This window comes from Pelodiscus sinensis, chromosome 17 (genome assembly GCF_052426305.1).
Source record: "Pelodiscus sinensis isolate ZL-2025 chromosome 17, ASM5242630v1, whole genome shotgun sequence".
Lineage (NCBI taxonomy): Eukaryota > Metazoa > Chordata > Testudines > Trionychidae > Pelodiscus > Pelodiscus sinensis.
In genome coordinates this window covers 5,062,790-5,084,917 of record NC_143068.1, presented here as the reverse complement: position 1 = coordinate 5,084,917, position 22,128 = coordinate 5,062,790, and the positions used below count along the sequence as shown (strand labels likewise).

The window sequence follows — 22,128 nt, the reverse complement described above, 5'->3', positions numbered from 1 at the left end:
TGCAGGAATTGAAACCCATGATTTCTTTACAAATATTTGCATTGTAAAATAGAAATCAGAAATAAGCATAAAGTGAGCCTGGTACACTTTGTATTGTATGGTGTAACTGAAATCGGTATATTTGAAAATGGAGAAAATAGCTAAGGATATTTAAATAAATGCCATTCTATTAATAACAACATGATTAATTGCACGGTTAATCACCATTAATTTTTTTTAAATCATGATTAATTTTTTGTAATTGCTTGCAAGCCCTAAATAGTTCTCATACCTGCCTCACAATGATTCTGATGACCAGTGGGTGCTGGCTCTCATTAGAGGCCTCAGCTGCCACCTTTTGCTCATCTATGATGCAGCTGTCTGACCCAGGAGATCCCTGTAAAACCATATGTGCAAACAAGCACCTCTGCAGCTCAGGGGGCTGCAGGTCAGGAGGGAGGTGCACTGGCAAAGCTGGGGGAGGGGGCTGTAGGTCGGGGGGAGATGCACTGGCAGAGCTGTGGGGAGGAGATGTGGGTCCAGAAGGAGGTGCCCTGGCAGAGTTGGAGGTTGTGGGTCCTGAGGGAGGTGCACTGGTAGAGCTGGGGGAGGGGGCTATGGGTCCGGAGGGAAGTGCACTAGCAGAGCTGGGGAAGGAGGCTGTGGGTCTGGAGGGAGGTGCACGGGCAGAGCTGGGGGTTGTGGGTCCGGAGGGAGGTGCACTAGCAGAGCTGGGGGAGGGGGCTGTGGGTCTGGAGGGAGGTGCACAGGCAGAGCTGGGGAGAGGGCTGTGGGTCCGGAGGGAAGTGCACTAGCAGAGCTGGGGGAGGGGGCTGTGGGTCCGGAGGGAGGTGCACAGGCAGAGCTGGGGGTTGTGGGTCCGGAGGGAGGTGCACTAGCAGAGCTGGGGGAGGGGGCTGTGGGTCTGGAGGGAGGTGCACAGGCAGAGCTGGGAGTTGTGGGTCTGGAGGGAGGTGCACTAGCAGAGCTGGGGGAGGGGGCTGTGGGTCCGGAGGGAGGTGCACAGGCAGAGCTGGGGGTTGTGGGTCCGGAGGGAGGTGCACTAGCAGAGCTGGGGGAGGGGGCTGTGGGTCTGGAGGGAGGTGCACAGGCAGAGCTGGGAGTTGTGGGTCTGGAGGGAGGTGCACTAGCAGAGCTGGGGGAGGGGGCTGTGGGTCCGGAGGGAGGTGCACTGGCAGAGCTGGGGGAGGGGGCTGTGGGTCCGGAGGGAGGTGCACTGGCACAGCTGGGGGAGGGGGCTGTGGGTCCGGAGGGAGGTGCACTGGCAGAGCTGGGGGGAGGGGGCTGTGGGTCCGGAGGGAGGTGCACTGGCAGAGCTGGGGGGAGGGGGCTGTGGGTCTGGAGGGAGGTGCACTGGCAGAGCTGGGGGAGGGGGCTGTGGGTCCGGAGGGAGGTGCACTGGCACAGCTGGGGGAGGGGGCTGTGGGTCCGGAGGGAGGTGCATTGGCACAGCTGGGGGAGGGGGCTGTGGGTCCGGAGGGAGGTGCATTGGCACAGCTGGGGGAGGGGGCTGTGGGTCCGGAGGGAGGTGCACTGGCACAGCTGGGGGAGGGGGCTGTGGGTCCGGAGGGAGGTGCATTGGCACAGCTGGGGGAGGGGGCTGTGGGTCCGGAGGGAGGTGCATTGGCACAGCTGGGGGAGGGGGCTGTGGGTCCGGAGGGAGGTGCACTGGCAGAGCTGGGGGAGGGGGCTGTGGGTCCGGAGGGAGGTGCACTGGCACAGCTGGGGGAGGGGGCTGTGGGTCCGGAGGGAGGTGCATTGGCACAGCTGGGGGAGGGGGCTGTGGGTCCGGAGGGAGGTGCATTGGCACAGCTGGGGGAGGGGGCTGTGGGTCCGGAGGGAGGTGCACTGGCACAGCTGGGGGAGGGGGCTGTGGGTCCAGAGGGAGGTGCACTGGCAGAGCTGGGGGAGGGGGCTGTGGGTCCGGAGGGAGGTGCACTGGCACAGCTGGGGGAGGGGGCTGTGGGTCAGGACCGAGGGAGGTGCACTGGCAGAGCTGGGGGAGGGGGCTGTGGGTCCGGAGGGAGGTGCACTGGCACAGCTGGGGGAGGGGGCTGTGGGTCCGGAGGGAGGTGCACTGGCACAGCTGGGGGAGGGGGCTGTGGGTCCGGAGGGAGGTGCACTGGCAGAGCTGGGGGGAGGGGGCTGTGGGTCAGGACCGAGGGAGGTGCACTGGCACATCTGGGGGAGGGGGCTGTGGGTCAGGACCGAGGGAGGTGCATTGGCAGAGCCGGGGCGAAGGGGGTTGGGGTTGCAGGTCAGGATTGAGGCCATTGGCCGAGCTGGGGGAGGCAGTGGACAATCACTGTTAGCAGTTAATTTACTCCACGGTTCCAGGCACAGTCGCTGGTCATTTCCCTGCGGAGCCAGAAAAGTGTCGTCCTGCTGAGGCTGGGGCCCAACACAGGCCGTAGCAGCCTCTTTTCCCCAGCCCTGGCGCTGAACAGCCCTCCCCACAGGAACCAGTCAGGCTGCCCAGACACAAGCACCTGCTGTCACTCGACTGTCCCTCTCTGCCCTGCTGAATAGGCAGCTTCAGTTGTCCCCCCCTTGGCCAGGTGCTGCTGTGTCCTGCAGAGGAGCTGACTGCTCCAGACTGCAGCTGGAAGCGGCCCAGGTGGAGATGGGGCCAAGTGAAAGGCGACAGACCCACCATCCCACCCCTTCTCCCCAGCAGGAAGTGGCTGCGGCTCAGCGCGGTGGTGGGGAAGGACGTGAGTTCCCATCCCCGGCCAGAGTTTGCTGTGCTCAGAGGGCAGGGAGGGGCTTTCCAAAGCTCTGTCCCTCTAAAAATAAGTGCTTGGGTGGCCGGCTGGCTCCCGACACTGGTATTGGAACAGACAGGCCTGCCCAGCTGCGCCGAGCAAGCAGCAGAGACGAAGGAAACGGCTCTGCAGCTTTTAGCCACAAGGCTGCGCTGACACAGCCGGCGGGCGCACGCGAATGCTGTGTGTTGGCACTCTGGCTGAGAAAATACGCTCACTTCCCACCAGCGCATTTCGCTTTGTGGGCGGGAGATTGCTGCAGCCGACAAAGCCGCATTCACACGTGCACCTGCCACTGCAAAGCCTTGTTGTTCGGGGGGAAAAGCTTTGTCGCTCAAGGACAAGTGCCTTCCCCGAAGCCCAGCTCTGCCCTCACCTCTCCTCCGCCCTCTCCCCCCATTGCACCCCTTCTCCCAACCTTCCTCCCCCATGGGAGCCCTTGCAAAGGGGGGCCCTGCTGGCCCGCTGGATTTGAGGACAGGCCCTAAGGGAAATTGAGTTTGAGACTCCTGACTTAGCCTCTACCCACCAGAGGGGATCTCTCCAGGTCAGAGCTGAGGCACGGTGGCAGGACCACCTGCAGGAAGCTGCCCGCAGTGTTGGCCTGGGTCTGCCCTCTCCAGAGCAGGCCGTCCAGCAAACATCACCGGCACTAACAGGAACAATGTGAGAGTAAAGTCTCAGAGCGGGGACTCTCACGGTGACTGGCCCCTTGAAAGGGGGTCAGGTCCCAAGCCCATGACAGGTTCTTTAAGAATGAGCCTGCCTTGGCCCACCTGCAAGCAGCCAACTGCTGGGGTGGCTGGTGGGCAGCCAAGTGAGCCTGATAAAGGCCACAAGGGGCACATGAGAGGTGCTCCTAGAGCCTGGCAGGATACGGCTGGTTGCTGACCGCCATGGGTAGGCGGATGGAACACTGGAGTAGGTGGGGCCTGTGTAGGGGGAAGCTGTGGCCATGGGGAAGTCAGTGGATGTGATATACTTTGACTTTAGCGAAGTTTTTGCTGCAGTCTCCCACAATATTCTTGCCAGCAAGTTAAGGGAGTATGGATTGGATAAATGGACTGTAAGATGGATAGAAAGCTGGCTAGACTGTCAGGCACAACAGGTCAATGGCTCGATGTCAGGCTGGTGGTCGGTTTCTAGCGGAGTGCCCCAAGAATCGGTTCTAGGGCTGGTTTTGTTCAACATCTTTATTAATGACCTGGATGAGGGGATGGGTTGCACCCTCAGCAAGTTTGCGGATGATACTAAGTTAGGGGGAGAGGTAGATATGCTGGAGGGCAGGGATAGGGCCAGAGTGACCTAAACAAATTAGAGGATTGGGCCAAAAGAAATCTGATGAGGTTCAACAAGGACAAGTGCACAGTCCTGCACTTGGGATGGAAGAATCCCAAGTATTGTTACAGGCTGGGGACCAACTGGCTAAGCAGCAGTTCTGCAGAAAAGGACCTGGGGGTTACAGTGGATGAGAAGCTGGATACGAGTCAACAGGGCGCCCTTGTAGCCAAGAAGACTAGTGGCATATTAGGTTGCATTAGGAGGAGCATTGCCAGCAGATCTAGAGATGTGATTATTCCCCTTTATTCGGCTCTGGTGAGGCCACATCTGGAGTATTGCATCCTATTCTGAGCCCCCCACTACAAAAAGGATGTGGACACATTGGAGAGGGTCCAGTGGAGGGCAACCAAAATGATTAGGGGGCTGGAGCATATGACCTATGAGTAGAGACTGAGGGATTTGGGGTTATTTAATCTGCAGGAGAGAAGAGTGAGGGGGGATTTGATAGCAGCCTTCAACTTCCTGAAGGAAGGTTCCAACGAGGATGGAGAGAGGCTGTTCTCAGTGGTGACAGATGGCAGAACAAGGAGCAATGGGCTCAAGTTGCAGTGGGGGAGGTCTAGGTTGGATATTAGGAAAAACTATTTCCCTAGGAGGGTGGGGCAGCACTGGGATGGGTTCCCTAGGGAGGTGGTGGAATCTCCATCCCTAGAGCTTTTTAAGTCCCATCTTGACAAAGCCCTGGCTGGGATAATTGCATTGTGGTTGGTCCTATTTTGGGCAGCGGGCTGGACTCAATGGCTCCTGAGGTCTCTTCCAGCCCTGGGATTCTAGGATTCTAAGCTGACTGGGGGCTGTGACTGGCCGGAATTGCAGGCCAGCCCAAAGCACAGGACTCCTCATCTGGGAGCGTATTTTGGATACAGCTCTCTGTCCTCTTTTGGGGAGCCTAAAGGACAGGACCCCTGTCTGGAGGAGGAACTGCTAAAGGCAGCAAGTCCCTTCTGCCCCCGCCCTGTGCAGTTCTACCCTCCTGGGCAGCCTGCAGCCCCCCCGTACCTGACTCTTTGGGACCCTTGGGGGCAGCTGGGAGTCAGGCTGGAGGCTGCACTAACATCAGGAGAAATGTGCAAACTCCTCTCAGCTCCTCAAGCTCCTGCAGCTCAGACGGGCAGGGCCTTGAGCTAGAGAGGGAGAACTCAGCCACATGCAGGGCACCGGAATCCCCTTGAGGAGCTGGAAACCAAGGGCACTGGGCTTTGATTCTGCCAGGGACCCTGTGGCCTAGCCTGTCTCTTGCCCTGGGTCCAGGTGCTGGTGGTTCTGGAGCAGGGGCATTACGAGCAGCTACAGCCATTGCACGCAGACAGCCAAGCATGAAATACTCCAGTTCAGGTTCTCTCTGTGCCCATCGCAGGAACCGTGTTAGCTAAGGAGAAGCTCTGCATTCTTCGGAGGCCTTTCAAAGGGGGTGACTCCTATAAGGGTTGGCTCCAGGTGGCAGGTCCCTGCTGGACTCACCCAGGCCCACCAATAGGGTGGGTACAGTGGGACTGAGCCCTGGGGCCCAGCAATTCAAAAGAGACCAGGACTCCAGTAGCTGCCGCTGTTGCAGTAGTAGCCAGAGTCCCGGGCCTTTAAATTGCCACTGGAGCCCTGAGCGGTGGGCTCCGGGAGGCTCTGAGGGCTGGCGAGGGCAAAGTGCGGAGGGGTGGCTTCCCCGGCCCCACCCCTTCCAGGAGCACGGAGTTGAGCTCACCCCCACTTTACCCAGGGGCCCAGCGAGTCTGTCAGGCCCCTGGATCCACCTGAAGATGCAGAGTTTGGGGAGTGGCTGTTTTAAGGATGAAATCTCCTGAAACACTGGACTGGGCTCGTGCTTTAAAGGAGCAACGCAAAGGCCGTTTCTGGCCTGCTTGGTGGCCAGAAGAACCTTCCCCAGAATGCCTTGCAGGTAGCAGCAGCCCCAGTGCACAGGTGATGGGCGAGATCATGAGTCCCTTCCTTTCCTTTTCAGCCTTCTCCACACCTGGTTGTTGGTGCAGGCCTCTGAGCTGATGGAGGCCCATGCTGAGGAGCCAGGACAAGGTGTAAATGGAAACAGGGCGAGGGGTCCTTTCCCTGCCACCGATGCCAGCACATCTCTCTTTAACCCCTCTAGCAACCCCTGCGCTCATTAGACTCAGGCGGTGGGTGGGGAGCGTCCATTTCAGGCCTGCCCCAGATACTGTAACGGACCCACAAGGAGGCTGGAAGAAGGTTAAAGTGACAGCCGCTTAGTCCCACTTGGACACGCTCTCTACTCAGCCTTGTGTGTCGAATTACCTGCTGTAAAATGGCTGCGTGAGCATAGCATGTGCATTACCCGACGCCGTGCGCGCCATCCGGCAGCGATGCAGGGTCTGTGTGCTGTGTGACGTGGGTGCACGTTCGCTGAGCCTGCGCTGGGAAGGGCAAGATTTGTATCAGTCAATGCTGAGCTCAGCGTCCGCACACAAGGCAACACAAACATTGCCACTGATCATGGAAACATGTAGCTAGGCAGGTAAGAAAATGCTGCTCAAGAATTTCTCAGCATTTGAGTCAAGGCTATTTCCTCTGTATAGTCTGACATGGGATGTCGACCATGGGTGTTTGTCATAAAACTAACATTCTGAATCTGTCTCCTGGCACTAAATGACAGTCTGATGTCTTGCAAGTGGGAACATTTACATTGATTAAAATTGAAAAAAAAAATCACCCATCAATTATTTTAAAAAGCCTAATTCTGCCATGTCCGGGCGCACTCTGTGTGGCTATAGCGTATGCAAGCCCCGTGCAGTACACTATGCACAGCGTGTACCCACTGTGCACGATAGGAGGCGGGTAGAGCATGTCTACTACCTTGTATAGCCCTGGGCTCAGGTTTATTCTCAGGTACATGGTGGCGGGGGGGAGGGACTCTGGAGTAACACCACTGAAGTGCAGGATGAGAGAATCCATTTACGATGCAGCTCACTCTCTCTGTTATGGAGGCCCTGTGAGCGCATGGAGAGTGACTAGCCCTGGCGTCAGCGACCGTGTGGTAAGATTTAAGACCTTTCTTCCATGAGCAATGGTGGGCGACTGGGTTAAAAGGGTACCATGGCTCTACCCCTCGTGCTATCCAGCCCTCTCTGGCTGGCGGACAGTGTCAGAAAGCCAGGGCAGTGTGTTCACCCCATTCGCTCAGAGTTTCTGCTTCAGTGCACCATGGATTGCTGCTGCTCCTCCCCCTCCTCTCCTGCCAGGGAGTTATTCCCTCAGGAAAGTGCTGTGCTGAGGCAGCAGCTGCCTGTCAGTGGGGTTCCTGCTCTGACCCAGCCGTACAGCTGGCTTCGACGGAGGCCAAGGAGCTTAAGTGACTGACCGAAGGTCACCCACAGCGCCAGGGACTCAGGATGGGATTAGACCCAACAGACCCGCCCAGGCCCTCGCTGCTAACCATTAGGCTGCCCTGCTTTGTGACAGGGTGGTTGCTTGCTTGCTGCATGGGAGATGCCCAGGTTCAGGTTCCCAGTCCCTGGAGCGGGAGGGGAGTGGCCCTCCTGCTGGCTCGGCAGTGCCCGGGCAGGTGGGTTGGAAGGCAGAGCTGGGCCCATTGTTCTGCCAGAACCTTCATGGAACCCTGCAGGCCAGGAAAGTGCTTTTGATGGGGACCCAGACTAGCTGGAGGTCTTCCCGGCAGAGGGGGCGGGGCCCTTCATGGCTTGGGAATGGAGCGTGAGCAGAGGGGAGGTGGCTGAGATGTTCCATAAAGCCCCAGAAGCGCTATTCTGTACCAGAGCCTGGGGGCAGATCCTGGAGCCCCATGGCAGACAAGGCGATACATCCCTGTGGACTCCCCGGGGGCCATTTGTAGCCTTGTCCTACAAGGTCAAGCGCAGCCCTGGTCCCCGGGGGCCTGGGTTCGAGGCCTGGCTTGCCGGTGGCCTGGGGAAGGAGCGGGGCTTGGATTGGAAGGGTGGCCCATCAGGCTCGGTGCCCTGGCTGTGGACAGTCCCTGCTGCCTCCGAAGAGGGCAGGTGTCTATTGCCCAGAATGCACCTGGCCCATCGGGGGGAATGAATTCTTCTCTGATTGCCTCAGGCAATTAGCTTTCGCTGGGAGCCGCGGAGAGTTGATTGCTAGTGTCTTAGCATGAATAGCTGAAAAGGGTCTTGCGAGTGTGGGATCCTGTCTTCCGTTCTCTCTGTTCTGTGCACGGCATTGGCACAGCCATACATCTGCAAAGCACAGTGACAGGGAAGGAAAAGGCGCCAGAGGAAGGCTGGCAGGAGCCCAGGGGGATAGGCTGGCTCCAGGCTTGCCAAATAGACAGGGAATGGTGCCTGCCATTTGTGACAAACAGCTCCTTACAGGTGCCGGGTGGAAGCACCATAGACTCCTGGACATTCATCGACTGTTTTCCTTAAGGTCGTCCCATGCTCCCATCAGCCCAAGAAGCCGAACATCCGTCTCCCTCCCATGAAGGTTCAAGAGAACTCCCCCAGCAATGCCAGACCCCCGTGTTTTACGGGGCTGGTCTAAAGTGACTGTCCCTGTAGGGACACATCTTAACTTGCCATTTGCTTTAATCTATGGCTCCAAACAAGACCAATATATACACCTGCCTGCCCACTCAAACTGGCTGGCTGGCTTTGCCACAAGGATAGGTTTCGCCAGCTTTGCTATGGGGCGAGGCCATCTGCTTTTATGGGCGGGTCAGTGAACTTCACTGTGGAGTGTGAGAGGCTGGATTTACAGTAGGCGGGGTCAAGTGGCTGTGCCCAGGGGTCTTCGGAAGTTGCCAAGGGGCGGGATCAATCCAAGTCACGCTTGGGATCGTCAGCAGAATTTCCTCTGCGGAGGAATCAGCTGGGCTGACCGGGGGGGGGGGGGGTCATGGGTTCAGTGGAGAGCAGAGATCAGTTGGATTTCAGGTGGTGAATGAGGGATGGTGCTTTCTCTCCAGCTGAAGCCCTTTTGGAGATCCATGAGGGCTGGCTGGGTTAAAGGAGGCTGTTTTAACAGTGGGATCATTGGAAGTGATGGTATCACAAGTGTCCTGGGGCATATTCCAAATCCCATCTTTGAGTTTTAGCACTGAAACAATTATTACAAATCTCACTTGCTCTTCAGCATTCATGCATTTTTTTCTCAGCATGGCAATGAAAACAGGCTAGTCAGTTGCTCTGTTTATTTCATAACGTGTGGAGGGGGATGCCCACTGAATCCATGCCAATTTTAGTCCGTTTTTCATTAAAGATCCCATGCATGACGATAGACAAGGGGCAGGCAAAATACAGCCCACGGATCAGATCCAGCCCACCAGGATGCTATGGGCTGCCAATATCCTGTGGTGTAGTGGGGCCGTCGGGCAGCCTCCCTGCTTGCCACTCCCCCACACGCTGCTCAAAACCGCTGGCTGCAGGGGCCATGTGCATCTCTGCGCAGTGCCCCAGAGGGAAGGCTCCATGCGCTGCCTCCACTGCCAGAACATCTTTGCAGCTCCCATTGGCCAGAAACCAGCCAATGGGAGCTGCCCGGGCAGTGCTTGTGGCACAGGCAGTGTGCAAGGCCCCTCTCCCCCATGGGGCATGCTGCGCAGAGATGCGTACACAGCCCCAGCAGCCAGCTGCCTTGAGCGGCATGTGGGGCCATGGCAGGCAGGAAGCCTGTGCAAGAGTCCTTCTGGGATGCTCTCCAGGAGCCACCTACTATGGTCAGATCCTGCACCTGGAACCCTACCCCCGAACTCCCTGTCCCAGTCACAACCCAGTTCCTCTGACACACACATACCCAGTTCCTGGTCACAATTTCCTCCCAGATCCTGCACCCCCTCCTATCTCCATACCCCCTCCTACACCCCCATCCCCTGCACCAAGTCACAACCCCTCCTTCACCCAAACTCCCTCCCAAACACCATACCCCCTCTTGCACTCTGATCCCCTCCCCTGAGCTCCCTTCTGCATCCAGCCTCCATCCCGAACCCCACACCTCCTCCATTCATATCCTAGAAGAGCGCGGCCCTTGAACACTTACAAATTCTTGGAGCGGCCTCCCATTACAAATGACCACCCCAGGGATAGATAGTTCAAGGCGCACAGCAGTTGTGCTGCAGAGCTGAGAGCAGTGCTCTGGAGTCTTGCTAACCAGGCCTGTGCGTCAGCTCCTAGCACAATATCACCTGCTGGGACTTTGATTCTGTGCGCCAGTGTAAAGGCCTAGTTTGCAGGAAGCCCTGTCCCAGAAGCCAAGCAGCCCACACTGCGGTGAGATAACCAGGCAGGGGGGGACAGAGCTGTGACTGAGCAACCGCAGACTTCTCAGGCCAGGCCCTGGAGTGTCTCGTAACACCATTGCTCTGAGCATCTGTCTGAAGCATTTTCCTCGGGGATCCAGGATTACACGAACATAAAGCCAGGCACTTGTCTGAGCAGAGATGTTTGCCATCCCATCACATTACCATAACTCCGTGCAAAACACACATCCGGTCCATCATCCCCATTAAGAGATCTGGTAACCAGGGAAACCTGAATGGCACATGATGGAGAGCCAATCTGATCCCCGGGTCCTCATTTCCCTCGACTCTGGCAAGGCCCAGGCACAGTATTTGACAGCAGGTTGTATTCAGTTCCCTGAGATAATGGGGCAGACTCCTGTGAGTCTTTGGCAGTCCAACTGCGAGCCCTTGCTATGCTGGCTGGGGACTGAGCGCCATTAAATCAACCTACGCAGAGGCCAAAGAATAGCAGCCCGCTTGTGCTAAGTGGTTTGGATTGAGCTCTGGGGTCTGCACAATTCTTAAGCAAGGCTAGGGATGTTAACTGGTCCTTTTTCCTGTTGTTCTAACACCTCATCCTGATTGTTCTTCCAGGTCTCAGCCTTCTCTGCTCCCATCTCCTTGTGCCTTATCTCCCATCCCTTTCTCCTCCTTCCCTCCCTCCTCAGGCAGCTCTGCCATACCCTGCATTGTCTTTACTTTTAGAGCTTGCCAGGCGCTCGCTGGGATGCATTGAGGGGAGCAGGGTGGAAACGAGAGAGCTCAGGGAGAGCTTTCCTTTCAGTGATGTGCGTCTCTTTTGTCTGTGGCTGCAGGACCGGCTCCAGTGGGAGAGGGACCAAAGGAAGAACTAGCAAGAAGGCTCCCGTGAAGTGATGCTGTAGGAAACCCCAGGGCCATGAAGGGGTTAGGAGATAACAGAAGCCGCCACCTCTCAGACAACCTGGACTCCCCTCAGGACTCTCTTTATGCTTCCCAAGACAGGAACCCTTATCTCCTTAGTCCCACAGACCCCTACCCCATGGACCCCCGGTTTCCAGCCCAGAATTCCCTCCACAGTGACTGTCTCCTCCCACTCAACAACCAGATTTCCAACAGCAGCACTTTCCCCCGCATCCATTACAACTCCCACTTTGAGGTCCCGGACGAGAGCCCCTTCCCGAGCCATGCCCAAGCCACTAAGATCAACCGCCTCCCTGCAAACCTCTTGGACCAATTTGAGAAGCAGCTGCCCATCCACCGGGATGGCTTCAGTACCCTCCAGTTCCAGAGGAGCGATTCCAAGCACCGTAGCGAGAGCCCCGGGCGCATCCGACATCTGGTCCACTCGGTCCAAAAACTCTTTGCCAAGTCACAGTCCCTGGAGGGCCCCACCAAAGGCAGTGTGAATGGCAAGAAAGGCACAGAGGACCCCAAGCAGAACCGGAGGAGCAAGAGCAAAGACCGGGCAAAGACCACCGAGACCAAACGCAGGCCTAGGTCCAACATATCAGGCTGGTGGAGCTCGGATGACAACCTAGACAGTGACACCTGCAGCTATCGTAACCCAATGGGCCTCATGACTCTGGGAAGGCAACCTGACCACAGCCAGCCTAGGTACTTCATGCACGCGTACAACACCATCAGTGAGCACATGCTGAAATCCTCCAAGAGCAATAACGACCTCAAGGTCACCCCTTGCACCAATATCCCCATCAACAATGAGTCCAACTACATCAAACGGGGCTCCTGGTCCACACTCACCCTTAGCCATGCCCGGGAAGTATGCCAAAAGGCCTCCGCCACCATCGACAAAGCCCTGCTGAAATCCAAGTCCTGCCAGCAAGACTTAGCCTATCAGTACTTGCAGGTGGGTGCCGCGCTGGGGTTTATTCTGGTCTCTGATGGGGGGTGATGTTCTGCTGGGTAAGGAGGGATCTGGCGCAGGGAGCCCTGGGGTGTTGCTTTGGTCTGACTGAAACCTGAATCTGCTCCTGCTTCTTCTTCCATCAGCTCATGCCACCCTGACTCCTCCCCTCCCCGTTTACAGAGCGGCCCACTGGGCTGTTACCGGGGGGTAAACAGCAAGTGCAGGTGAAGTCGTAATCGAATACTCAACCAGCCTTTCAGAGCAGACCCGCCAAAGGCATTGGAGCAGCCATGGTGCCCCAAGATTGCTTGGCCGGAAGGGGAGCTTCTAGCCCATTTCAGGGGCACCTGCCCAAGTTCTTGTTCCTGCCCAAGGCCCATTGCAAATATGACTCTTCAGAGCAAAGCTCTTGTTGCCATGAACATGGCCCAGTTCTAGGCACTAACTCGATGTGTTTTGTGTCTGTCCAGCATCTAGTCTAGTGGGCTCTGGGCCCAGGCGTGGGACCGCTTGGTCCTACGAAAGACAGTGACAATCATTTACTAGGAGCCAAAAGTTCCACAAAGGGGCATCTGAGTTGTGCCCACAATGACACACGTGTTCAGGACCAGCGGTGCACGAGGGGCAGTGTGCTCCCCTCGATGGCTAATCCACGTACCATTACCACCTCCAGTCAGTCGGTCCTCTAGCTCACCTGGTAGCAGCTGACCATCTAATGTTAACGTGTCCCAGGTTCCGCTTGTGCTCGATCACCGCACAGGCGTGTTTAGATACATCAGTAGTTCAGCAAGCCCCAGAGGGGGAGCTGTCTTAGTCTCTTTCAGCAAAAACAACAGGGAGCCCTGCGGCACCTTAACGTCAAACAAATGTACTTGGGCAGAAGCTTCCATGAGCGGGAGCCCACTTCATCAGATGCATGAAGTGGAAACTTCACTTTGGCAGGGATATAGACCCATGCAAAGATGGGTGAGTTACATTACTGTGTGGAGGACCAATTCAATCAAGGGGGATGTGGCCCACTCCCAACAGTTGAGGAGAAGGTGAGAATGTCCAAAGGGGGAATTACTTTCTGCCGTGAGCCTGCCACTCCCTATCTCTATTCAGTGGCCAGTGGCGTTCTGTTGCTTTCTTTGCTGGGTTTGTCCTGTAGTAGATGACTTCTGGGTACCTGCCTGTCTCTGTCAATCTGTTTCTTCACTTCCCCAGGTGGGTTCTGTAGTTTTAAGAATGCTTGATAGAGATCCTGTAGGTGTTTGTTTCTGTCTGCGGGACTGAAGCAAAACAATTGTATCTTAGGGCTTGACTGTAGACAATAGATGAAAGCTGGAGACCTAGTATCTATGTAAGTATGTAAGTATAGCAGTCTATATAAATAGCGATCTATGTAAGTATAGCAGTCTATATAAATAGCCATCTATGTAAGTATAGCAGTCTATATAAATAGCCATCTATGTAAGTATAGCAGTCTATGTAAGTATGTAAGTACTGTATAGCGGTCTATGTAAGTATAGCAATCTGTGTAAGTATAGCGGTCTATGTGAGTATGTAAGTACAGTAAAACCTGTGTTATCCGGCACACCCGAGGCTTAGGGTGTGCCAGTAACCTAAAAATTCTGATTAGCAGAGGGGGACGGCAGGAGCCATGTGGGGCCTATGGAGGGAGGGGGCACAGGAGCCGTGCCCACGCCAGGATGTGGCCTGCTAGGTGGGGCCACGAGCTGTGGAGGGGGCGGGATGCGGCCTGGTGTGGGGGTTGGAAGCCAGGAGGTAGAGATGGCGGCCTGCCGGGGGGCGGGGTGGGAGCCGCGGTGGGGCTGGCCTGCCAGGGGTGCCAGAAGCCGCGGGGGGAGCTAAGAAGTTTGCTGCTTGCTGCTTGCTTCTGGCTGCCGTTCACTCCTCCCCCAGGTACGTGCTGCACACTCGTCTGAGGAGCAGCCCAGCACTTAAAGGGCCAGTTTCCTTTTTTCTTTTTCTTTTTTGCTTTACCAGCATCAGAAATTTGCCGGTTTCTACAGTTTTCCAGATGCTTACGTTCCAGATAGTGCAGGTTTTACTGTACTATATAGCGGTCTATGTAAGTACAGCAGTCAATAGATTTTCAGTATAGGTTGGTGTTTATGTGATTATCACTTATTTGCATCAGAGTGCCCAGGAAATGGATCTCAACAGGTGCTACTTAAGAACACAGAACGTAACACATTTTTAGATGGGAGGATAAAATAAAAATAAAACGCTGGGTCCAGGGCACAATCAGCTGGGCTGTGTTAGTAAATCATACCAGTGCAGTGTTAATACAGAAGCATCAGTTGCTCTTCTGGCAGTAGGTTTGTGCCATTTGAGACGTGATTAATTATTGAAAATCAGCCTGCTCTTCAGCCTGGCTTTTCACTTCCCACAAATCAAATTACTGAGGAATTTATTGGATCAGGAATGTCGTTAGTTGTTTTCCTTTGTGTTCAAGTGTTGCCAGGTTAAATAAGAAGCCACAAAATACTCCTGGCCTCCCAGCACTAACTATACAACATGGGGAAAGCCAGAGGGCAAGTGAGAACAGAATGAAATAACGAAGAGGAATGGAAATCACTCCAACACACAGTGGCTCCCAGCCACCAGCCCTCCTGAAGTCGGCTGTTCAGATCTTCCGGGCCTTGCCTAAGTTGTCACCACTCCCCAGAGGTTTGTCCTGCCAAAGGAGCTCAAGGTCACAGAGCACTTTACCCTGTGAAACATCTAATGAACCACTCACAAACTGCTTGAGAATCTGACCAGAGTCGTGGCCACAACCGTGTCCCCAGCTCAGAGAGGAGACGGGCAGCCCAGAACCTCCGCTGGTAGAAATCAGTGCAGCTCCACTGACGCAGACAGTGGCAGCAGCAGAGACATGGTTCCTTAGTCCCATCCAATCTACGTAGCCAGCCAGCCAGGGCACAGAATCGGGAGAGCGATACACCTAGCAAGACAGGTTCAGGGCATTACCCTTACAGGGACATGGCTTTCCCCATGTTGTGTAGTTAGTGCTGGGAGGCCAGGAGTATTTTGCAGCTGCCTATTTAACCTGGCAACTCTTGAACACAAGGAAAACAACTAAGGACATTCCTGATCCAATGAGCAGCAGCAGCCAGGGCCACGTACCACCAGCCATGGTGCACCGAAGGGCTGCTCCTTGCACTGCTGGATGGTATCAGCCTAGGACCTGGGGTTTGGTCCCCGCACTTCCCTGCAAACGATGCTTCTGGGCAAAATCTGACTGCCACAAGTGATAGCTAGGACCTCCACCAGGCGGGGCTGGGAGCAGGGCTGTGGATGGGTGCAAAAGCTGTTACCAGCCCTGTGAGTTCACAAGGCTGAGCATGGAGTAGCCTTGGGCCACCTCTGTGGGTTCGGGTGGCAGTGGGTGAGACTTGGGGGATAACCAAGGCTATGTCTAGACTACATGGCTCCGTCAACGGAGCCACATAGATAAGTTTACTAGACAGGAAAATGAAGCGGCAATTAAAATAATCGCTGCTTCATTTACATCAAAATGGCCGCCGCGCTGTGCCGATCAGCTGTTTGGCGGCACAGCGGGGCAGTCTGGACGCTCCATGGTCGACAATGGAAGCCTTTGTCAACCACTCCAGTAAACCTCATTTCACGAGGCATAACGGGGTGGTCGACAAAGGCTTCTGTTGTCGACCGCCGAGCGTCCAGACTGCCCCGCTGTGCCGCCAAACAGCTGATCGGCGTGTGAATGGCTATGGAAGCCGCAGACCCCGTCTAGTCTCAGCCACAGACGGTCATGCATGGGACACCAAAGGGCAGGCAGGAGCGTCCTGTCAAGGACGTGTGCAGAACCCATACAGACCCTGCTGTCCAGTTGCTTCGCTACCAGGTGCCCTGCCCTTGTGTGCCTCTCGGGAGCTGGGGAGCAGTGCAGTGACTGAGGTGACCTCTTGCTGGCTCCCTAGGAGCCCAGGCTGGAAGACAGCCATTCCCTGCAGGAGTTGTGGTCAAAAGTGGAGATGGCCAGAGGAATGAAGCCAGGCTCCAGAGGCCTGATCTTCCCCACAGCTGGAGGGTTCCAGGGTAGCAAAGTGGACATGAAGGGTCACTGGGGTGACTTAGATGCTCTGCCCCATCTTACTTCCTGTAGAGGTGGGGGGAGCTTCCCCTGCTGTGACATGGGTGCATGCAGCAGCAAGTTCCTTCCTGCCACACTATAAGCTGAAGGTATGTCTTGTGCCCCTGGCTGACCTGTTACAGGAGGGGCTCTGCGGGGCGGGACAGGGGCAGGAACTGAACTGCCAGGAGAGGCATCTGAAGCCATTAAGTGGCCAAGCAGTCGCTGAACATTGCCTACAAGTGTCCAAAGCAAGGGGCTGCGGGTTGCTGCTGTTCCGGGTTTGGTGGCGCGCAAGGGCGGGTCGATTAGCAGCTTCAGTCTCTCACCTCTCGGGGCTGCGATAACACACACAGGCCCAGCTGAAGCAGGGTGCTCCCAAGCCAATCAGCCAGCATTTCTCCAGCCTGTGTTATTTAGGAGTGCTCCGTGGCTGGGACTGAGCAGAAGAGAGATGCCACCCACTGGCGTTTTTTCTTGTCTGCAGACGTGCAGGCAGGGCTGCTCTGAGCTGATACCTGAGCCAGCAGGGACACAGCTGGTGGCGTCATCTTCCCCTGCCCCCACTGAGCTTGCCTCATGCCCTTGTGAAACGCGGAGGAGCACTGGGGCTGGCTCTTTCAGAATAACCAGCCCGACCATCAGAACGATTCCTGCAGCACTCAGACGTCCAGCAGCCCAGACAACTGTGTGCATGGCCCATGGCTAGAGTAGGGATGGGGAACCTAAGGCCTGGGGACCAGATACAGCCCCTGGCTTGCCTGGACCCAGCCCCTGAGGCTCATGGCCTGCCCCCGGCATTGGAGAGCCCATGCTGGCACTCCAAGCCCCAGCTGTCCCACCGCAGGGCTGCAGCACACAAACTCTACTAGGGGAAATGTGGGGAGAGTTGGGGGCCATGTCAGTGAGGTTGGTTTGGGCTAGAGCACTGCCCGGGAGCCAGAAGAACTCTGCAGACTGGCTCTGTGGCCCTGGGCCAGCCCCTCCCCCTACCTGGCCATGGTGTAAAGCATGCAGTGACTGGGGGGGGGGGTATGTCTACACTACAAAGTTAGTTCGAACTAACGGACGTTAGGCGCTACACTAGCGCTCCGTTAGTTCGAACTTAATTTGAACTAGCGGAGCGCTTAGTTCAAACTAGGTAATCCTCATTCCTCGAGGATTAAGCCTAGTTCAAACTAGCTAGTTCGAATTAAGGGGTGTGTAGCCCCTTAATTCAAACTAGTGGGAGGCTAAGGCTTCCCAGGTTTCCCTGGTGGCCACTCTGGCCAACACCAAGGAAACTCTACTGCCCCCCTCCCGGCCCTGGACCCCTTAAAGGGGCACGGGCTGGCTATGGTGCCTGTGCCAGGTGCAAGCCTACCAGCACCCAGCCAGCAGACCCTGCACCTGGCACGGATCGAGCCAACCACCCGATACCCCGCAGCCCTCCCCCTCTTCCCAGGACCAGGCTGGCAGCTCCCGGGAGCTTGCCCGGGACCGCAAGAGGCGGGCACCCGCCTGGGCTAGTGCAGACATCGTGGACCTCGTCCACAATCTCCGCACTAGGCACAGGAAAGTGCCCGGCTTGGGCAGGAGAGCTGCCAGCCTGGCCACCCAGGAGCAGGTGTGCATGAAAATCAAGGGAGTCCACTGAGACCCCCGACCCTGAGCCCTGAGCTTACAATGGCCGTACTGGGTCAGACCAAAGGTCCATCTAGCCCAGTAGCCTGTCTGCTGACAGTGGCCAACCCTAGGGACCCTGGAGGGGATGGACCGAAGATAGTGACCAAGCCATTTGTCTCGTGCCATCCCTCTCCAGCCTTCCACAAACCTTGGGCAGGGACACCACTCCTACCCCCTAGCTAATACCACTCCATGGACCCAACCTCCATGACTTGATCTCACTTCCCTTTAAACTCTGTTCCAGTTCTAGCCTTCACAGCCTCCTGCAGCAAGGAGTTCCACAGGTTGACTCTTTGCTTTGTGAAGAACAACTTTCTGTTACTAGTTTGAAGCCTGCTACCCATTCCTTTCCTTTGGTGTCCTCTAGTCCTTCTTTATGGGAACTAATGAAGAACTTTTCTATATGCACCGTCTCCACCCAACTCCTGCTTTTAGAGACCTCTATCCTGTCCCCCCTCCGTCTCCTCTTTTCTAAGCTGAAAAGTCCCAGTCTCTTTAGCCTCTCTTCATATGGGACCTGTTCCCAACCCCTGATCATTTTAGTTGCCCTCCCCTGTCCCAGCCTCTCTCTTCCCCTCTCCCACCTCCTTTTCCCAGTCTCCCCCAGTTTTGTTCAATAAAGACAGATTCCATTTTGGAAGACACGTTATCTTTATTTTGTACATCAAGAAGTGGGGCTAGGGAAGGGTAAGTGGAAGGAGGTGAGGGAGGAATGGGGCACGAGCCCCCGATGGGGAGGACTGGGCTGGCTCTGTGGGCTTCTGGGGGTGGAAGCTCTCCTGCAGCCCCTCAATTGCCCCCCTCTCCCCAGATGGCAGCCTGCGGCAAGTGCAGCCGGGCTGATGGCCGAGTGCTGTGATGTGCCCAATGTGGGCACTCAGGGCACTCCAAGCCAGGACTGCTTTGCAAGCGGGGAATCCCTGAGAACTGTCTGTTCGGGGTGGGGGTCGGGACCCTTTAAGCACAGCCCTCGGCTAGGCTGAGACAGCAGCTCCACGCTCTAAGTCCTCCTCTGATGCCCTGCCGGCACTGCTTCCGGCCAGCCTTAACCCCGCTTCAGGGTCCACTTAATGTGGACATGCTAGTTCGAATTAGCAAAACACTAATTCAAACTAGTTTTTTAGTGTGGATGCGTTAGTTCGAATTAGCTTAGTTCGAATTAACTAATTCGAACTAAGTTAGTTCGAATTAGCGCTGTAGTGTAGACATACCCTGGGCTAGCACTGCTGAGGGTCCCAAAGGGGCGGATGGACTCTGGCCAGGGATGGACTCTGTTCTCAGCTGAGCCAGGGACTGCATTAGCCCCCAAGCCTGGAGAGGGGCTGTGCCCTGGGGAAGGTGGGACCTGACAAAACAAGTCAGCTTCCCCTGGGCAGAGAGCTGCCTGTGGGTGGAAGGAGGCCTCCCGAGACTGAGGGTGGGATGGGAGCATGGGGCTGGGAGCAGGCCACTTCCTTCCCTCCCAACAGAGGGAAGAGCTGGGGCTCTGGGGCTGCCCTTGTGAGGTGGTAGAAAGCTGTGGGAACCAATCCGGCTTTGTGAATGGGGTGGTCAGGCGGCCCGGCTAAAGGGGGGGGGGCTTCTGACTCTTGCTGAGAACAGCCCATTTAGAGACCACTGGACTGATACTTTGTTGCCATGGCTCCCTTCGGTAGGGAAGCACTAGCGTCATCTCAGGGGAGTTTATATCCTTGGGGCACATTAGACCTTGTTTTATGACCCCCAGTTCCACGCCAGCAGGTGAGTCCCTAGCCCTGCTCTCTGCACCTGCGCCGCACCCGCTTTGGCCCTGCCTCTGGTGTCTTCCTGCTTAATCCCCACAGGAAGCCTTAGGCATTCTGTCTGCCTGTGTGTGTTCATGTACACGTATGTGCTCAAATGCTTGTGTGTGCATGCTTTTATATACATGCATGTGCATGGGCGGAGGACGTGCTCCTTTGAGTTTGTAGGTGTCTGCTATTGTATGTATTTTGCATCCCTATGTCCATGTGCATGTTTGCAGCTGTACGTGTATTTGTGTGAATGTTTCCAGGTGTGTACGCACGGTGTGGGTGCGTGCGTGTTGGCGCGTGTGATGGACGTGAACTTTCAGAATTTCTAGTTGTCTCTAAAACTCCCCAACAAGCCAGCTACAGCAGAATCAATGGTAATGGAGAGTCTCCTCTGTGCACGCCCACAGCCCAGCAGGGGATTTTCCACCTCACTGCCTTTCCTTTATGTTAACGCTCGGTTTGTTTGGGTGATCAGGGAGTGCTCTTGGCAGATGTATGGCAGGGAGCCATCTGCAGCGTTCAAAGCCCCCTCCTACCACACACAGCCTCCTTTAGCTAAGAAGGAGGGACTATTAGCTTCGCTAATTCTACACTGAAACCTCTCTACAAACTTTTTCACACTTACCCTAAACCCTCTTTTCCAGCTTCCCCTCCAAACTAGGGATGTTAAATATCAAGTAATTGACTAATCAAATAGTCGATGCATTTTGTATCGACTATTCGATTAGCCAATAGGGAACCTCCACCTTTGAAGTGAAGCAACAGCACTAGGGCTGTTCCTACACTTCAAAGGCAAAAATGCCACGTGGAGCCTGGGGTCAGCACTGACCCTGGGCTCCACACAATGCTGCCACTTTGAAATGCCACAGGGAGCCCGGCATCAGGCACCTGAGGGAAGGAGCTGAAGACCCAGGGTGGGGAGACAGCCCTGGTTTGGAGTACGGATGTGAACGACTAGTCGACTATTTGATAAGCAAATGCTTATCGGATAGTCAACAGGCTAGTTGACTAATCAATTCCCACCCCCCCTTGCTGCCTCTATCAGAAAGAGGCAGGAGGGGGAAAGTGGAGGGGATACTTCAAAGCAGCAGCACTGCATGGAGCCTGGGGACAGACGATGGGCTCCACGCAGCACTGCCTCTTTGAAACACCACATGCAGCCCGGTGAAGCCCAAGAGTCAGGCTTCATGTGGCGTTTCAAAGCAGCAGCACCACACAGAGCCCGGGGTCAGTGGGGAGTCCCCAGCTGATCCTGGGCTCCATGTGGCACTGCTGCTTTGAAATGCCACATGCAGCCTGGGGACACCCCAGCTAGCACTAGGCTGCATGCGGCGTTTCAAAGAAGCACTGCCTCCTGGAACCCGGCATCTGGCCCCAGGCTCCATGCAGCGCTGCTGCTTTGAAGAACTCCCTCTCGTTTCCCCTCCTGCCTCTTTCTGAGAGAGGAAGCAAGGGGGGCAGAATTGATTAGTCGACCAGCCTGTCAACTATCTGATAAGCATTTGCTTATCAGATAGTTGACTTGTCGACTAGTCGTTCACATCTCTACTCCAAACCAGGGCTGTCTCCCCATCCTGGATCTTTGGCTCCTTCCCTCAGGTGCAGCTCAGCCAAAAGACCAAGGCCCCTGCTTTCCTATTCTTTTTTAAAGAATTGAGGCCATTCTCTATCAACCACTGCTTAGACTTAAAGACAAAAACGATTGTTTAACAGTTACTCATCAAGATATCGAAAATAACAGTACTTCCTGGTAAACTTATTGGCTACATCTACACTGGCATCCCTTCCGAAAAAGGAAGTAGGAATAAGAAATCCTCCGGAAAAGGCTTTATTTTCCGGAGAATAACGTCTAGACTGGCGTTTTTCTCCGGCTTTTCCCCAAGCCGGAAAAAAGCGGCAGCCATGTTAATGCAAATGCCGCGGGGGATATTTAAATCCCCCGCGGATTTGCCTATTCCAAAGTGCTACATTAGCATCCCTTTTCCGGAAAGGGGTGCCAATGTAGACACAGCCCCATTGTGTCAGTGTTAGGGCACTAATGCCTTTTCATGTGGCTTTGTCAAAAGACTGCCCGAGCAAAAAGCTATTGGGCAGTAGAATTCAAGGTAATTACTCAGTGGGCATCTCGGAATATCCAATGCCTTGCTGCATAGGGGGCTGTGTTTGGCCTACTCTGCACTACACACACCACACCCATACAACTTCAGCTACACAAATAGTCTAGCTGAAGTCAACATACTTACTGCAGTGTCTTCAATGCAGTAAGGCTGGCAGGAGCTGCTGTCCCATCTGATACTCTTCTCGTCCTGGTGGCATACCGAAGTTGAAGGGAGAGGGCTCGAAGATTGATTTATCACATCTCAGCAGACGTGATAAATCAGCTGCCGGTGGATCAATTGTGGCAGCGTTGATCC

At 55.6% G+C, this 22,128-nt stretch overlaps 1 protein-coding gene across 2 annotated transcripts in view; it reads left to right on the top strand.

Moving 5' to 3' along the window:
* Positions 1-22,128, top strand: part of DLGAP4 (DLG associated protein 4) — a 373,686-nt gene that overhangs the window by 255,012 nt on the left and 96,546 nt on the right. For both annotated transcript variants that reach the window (XM_025186419.3, XM_075901397.2), the window contains exon 4: positions 11,145-12,178. In XM_025186419.3, coding sequence (XP_025042204.2) covers positions 11,228-12,178 — 951 coding nt within the window. In that variant the 5' untranslated portion in view covers positions 11,145-11,227. The remainder of the gene's footprint in view (positions 1-11,144; positions 12,179-22,128) is intronic.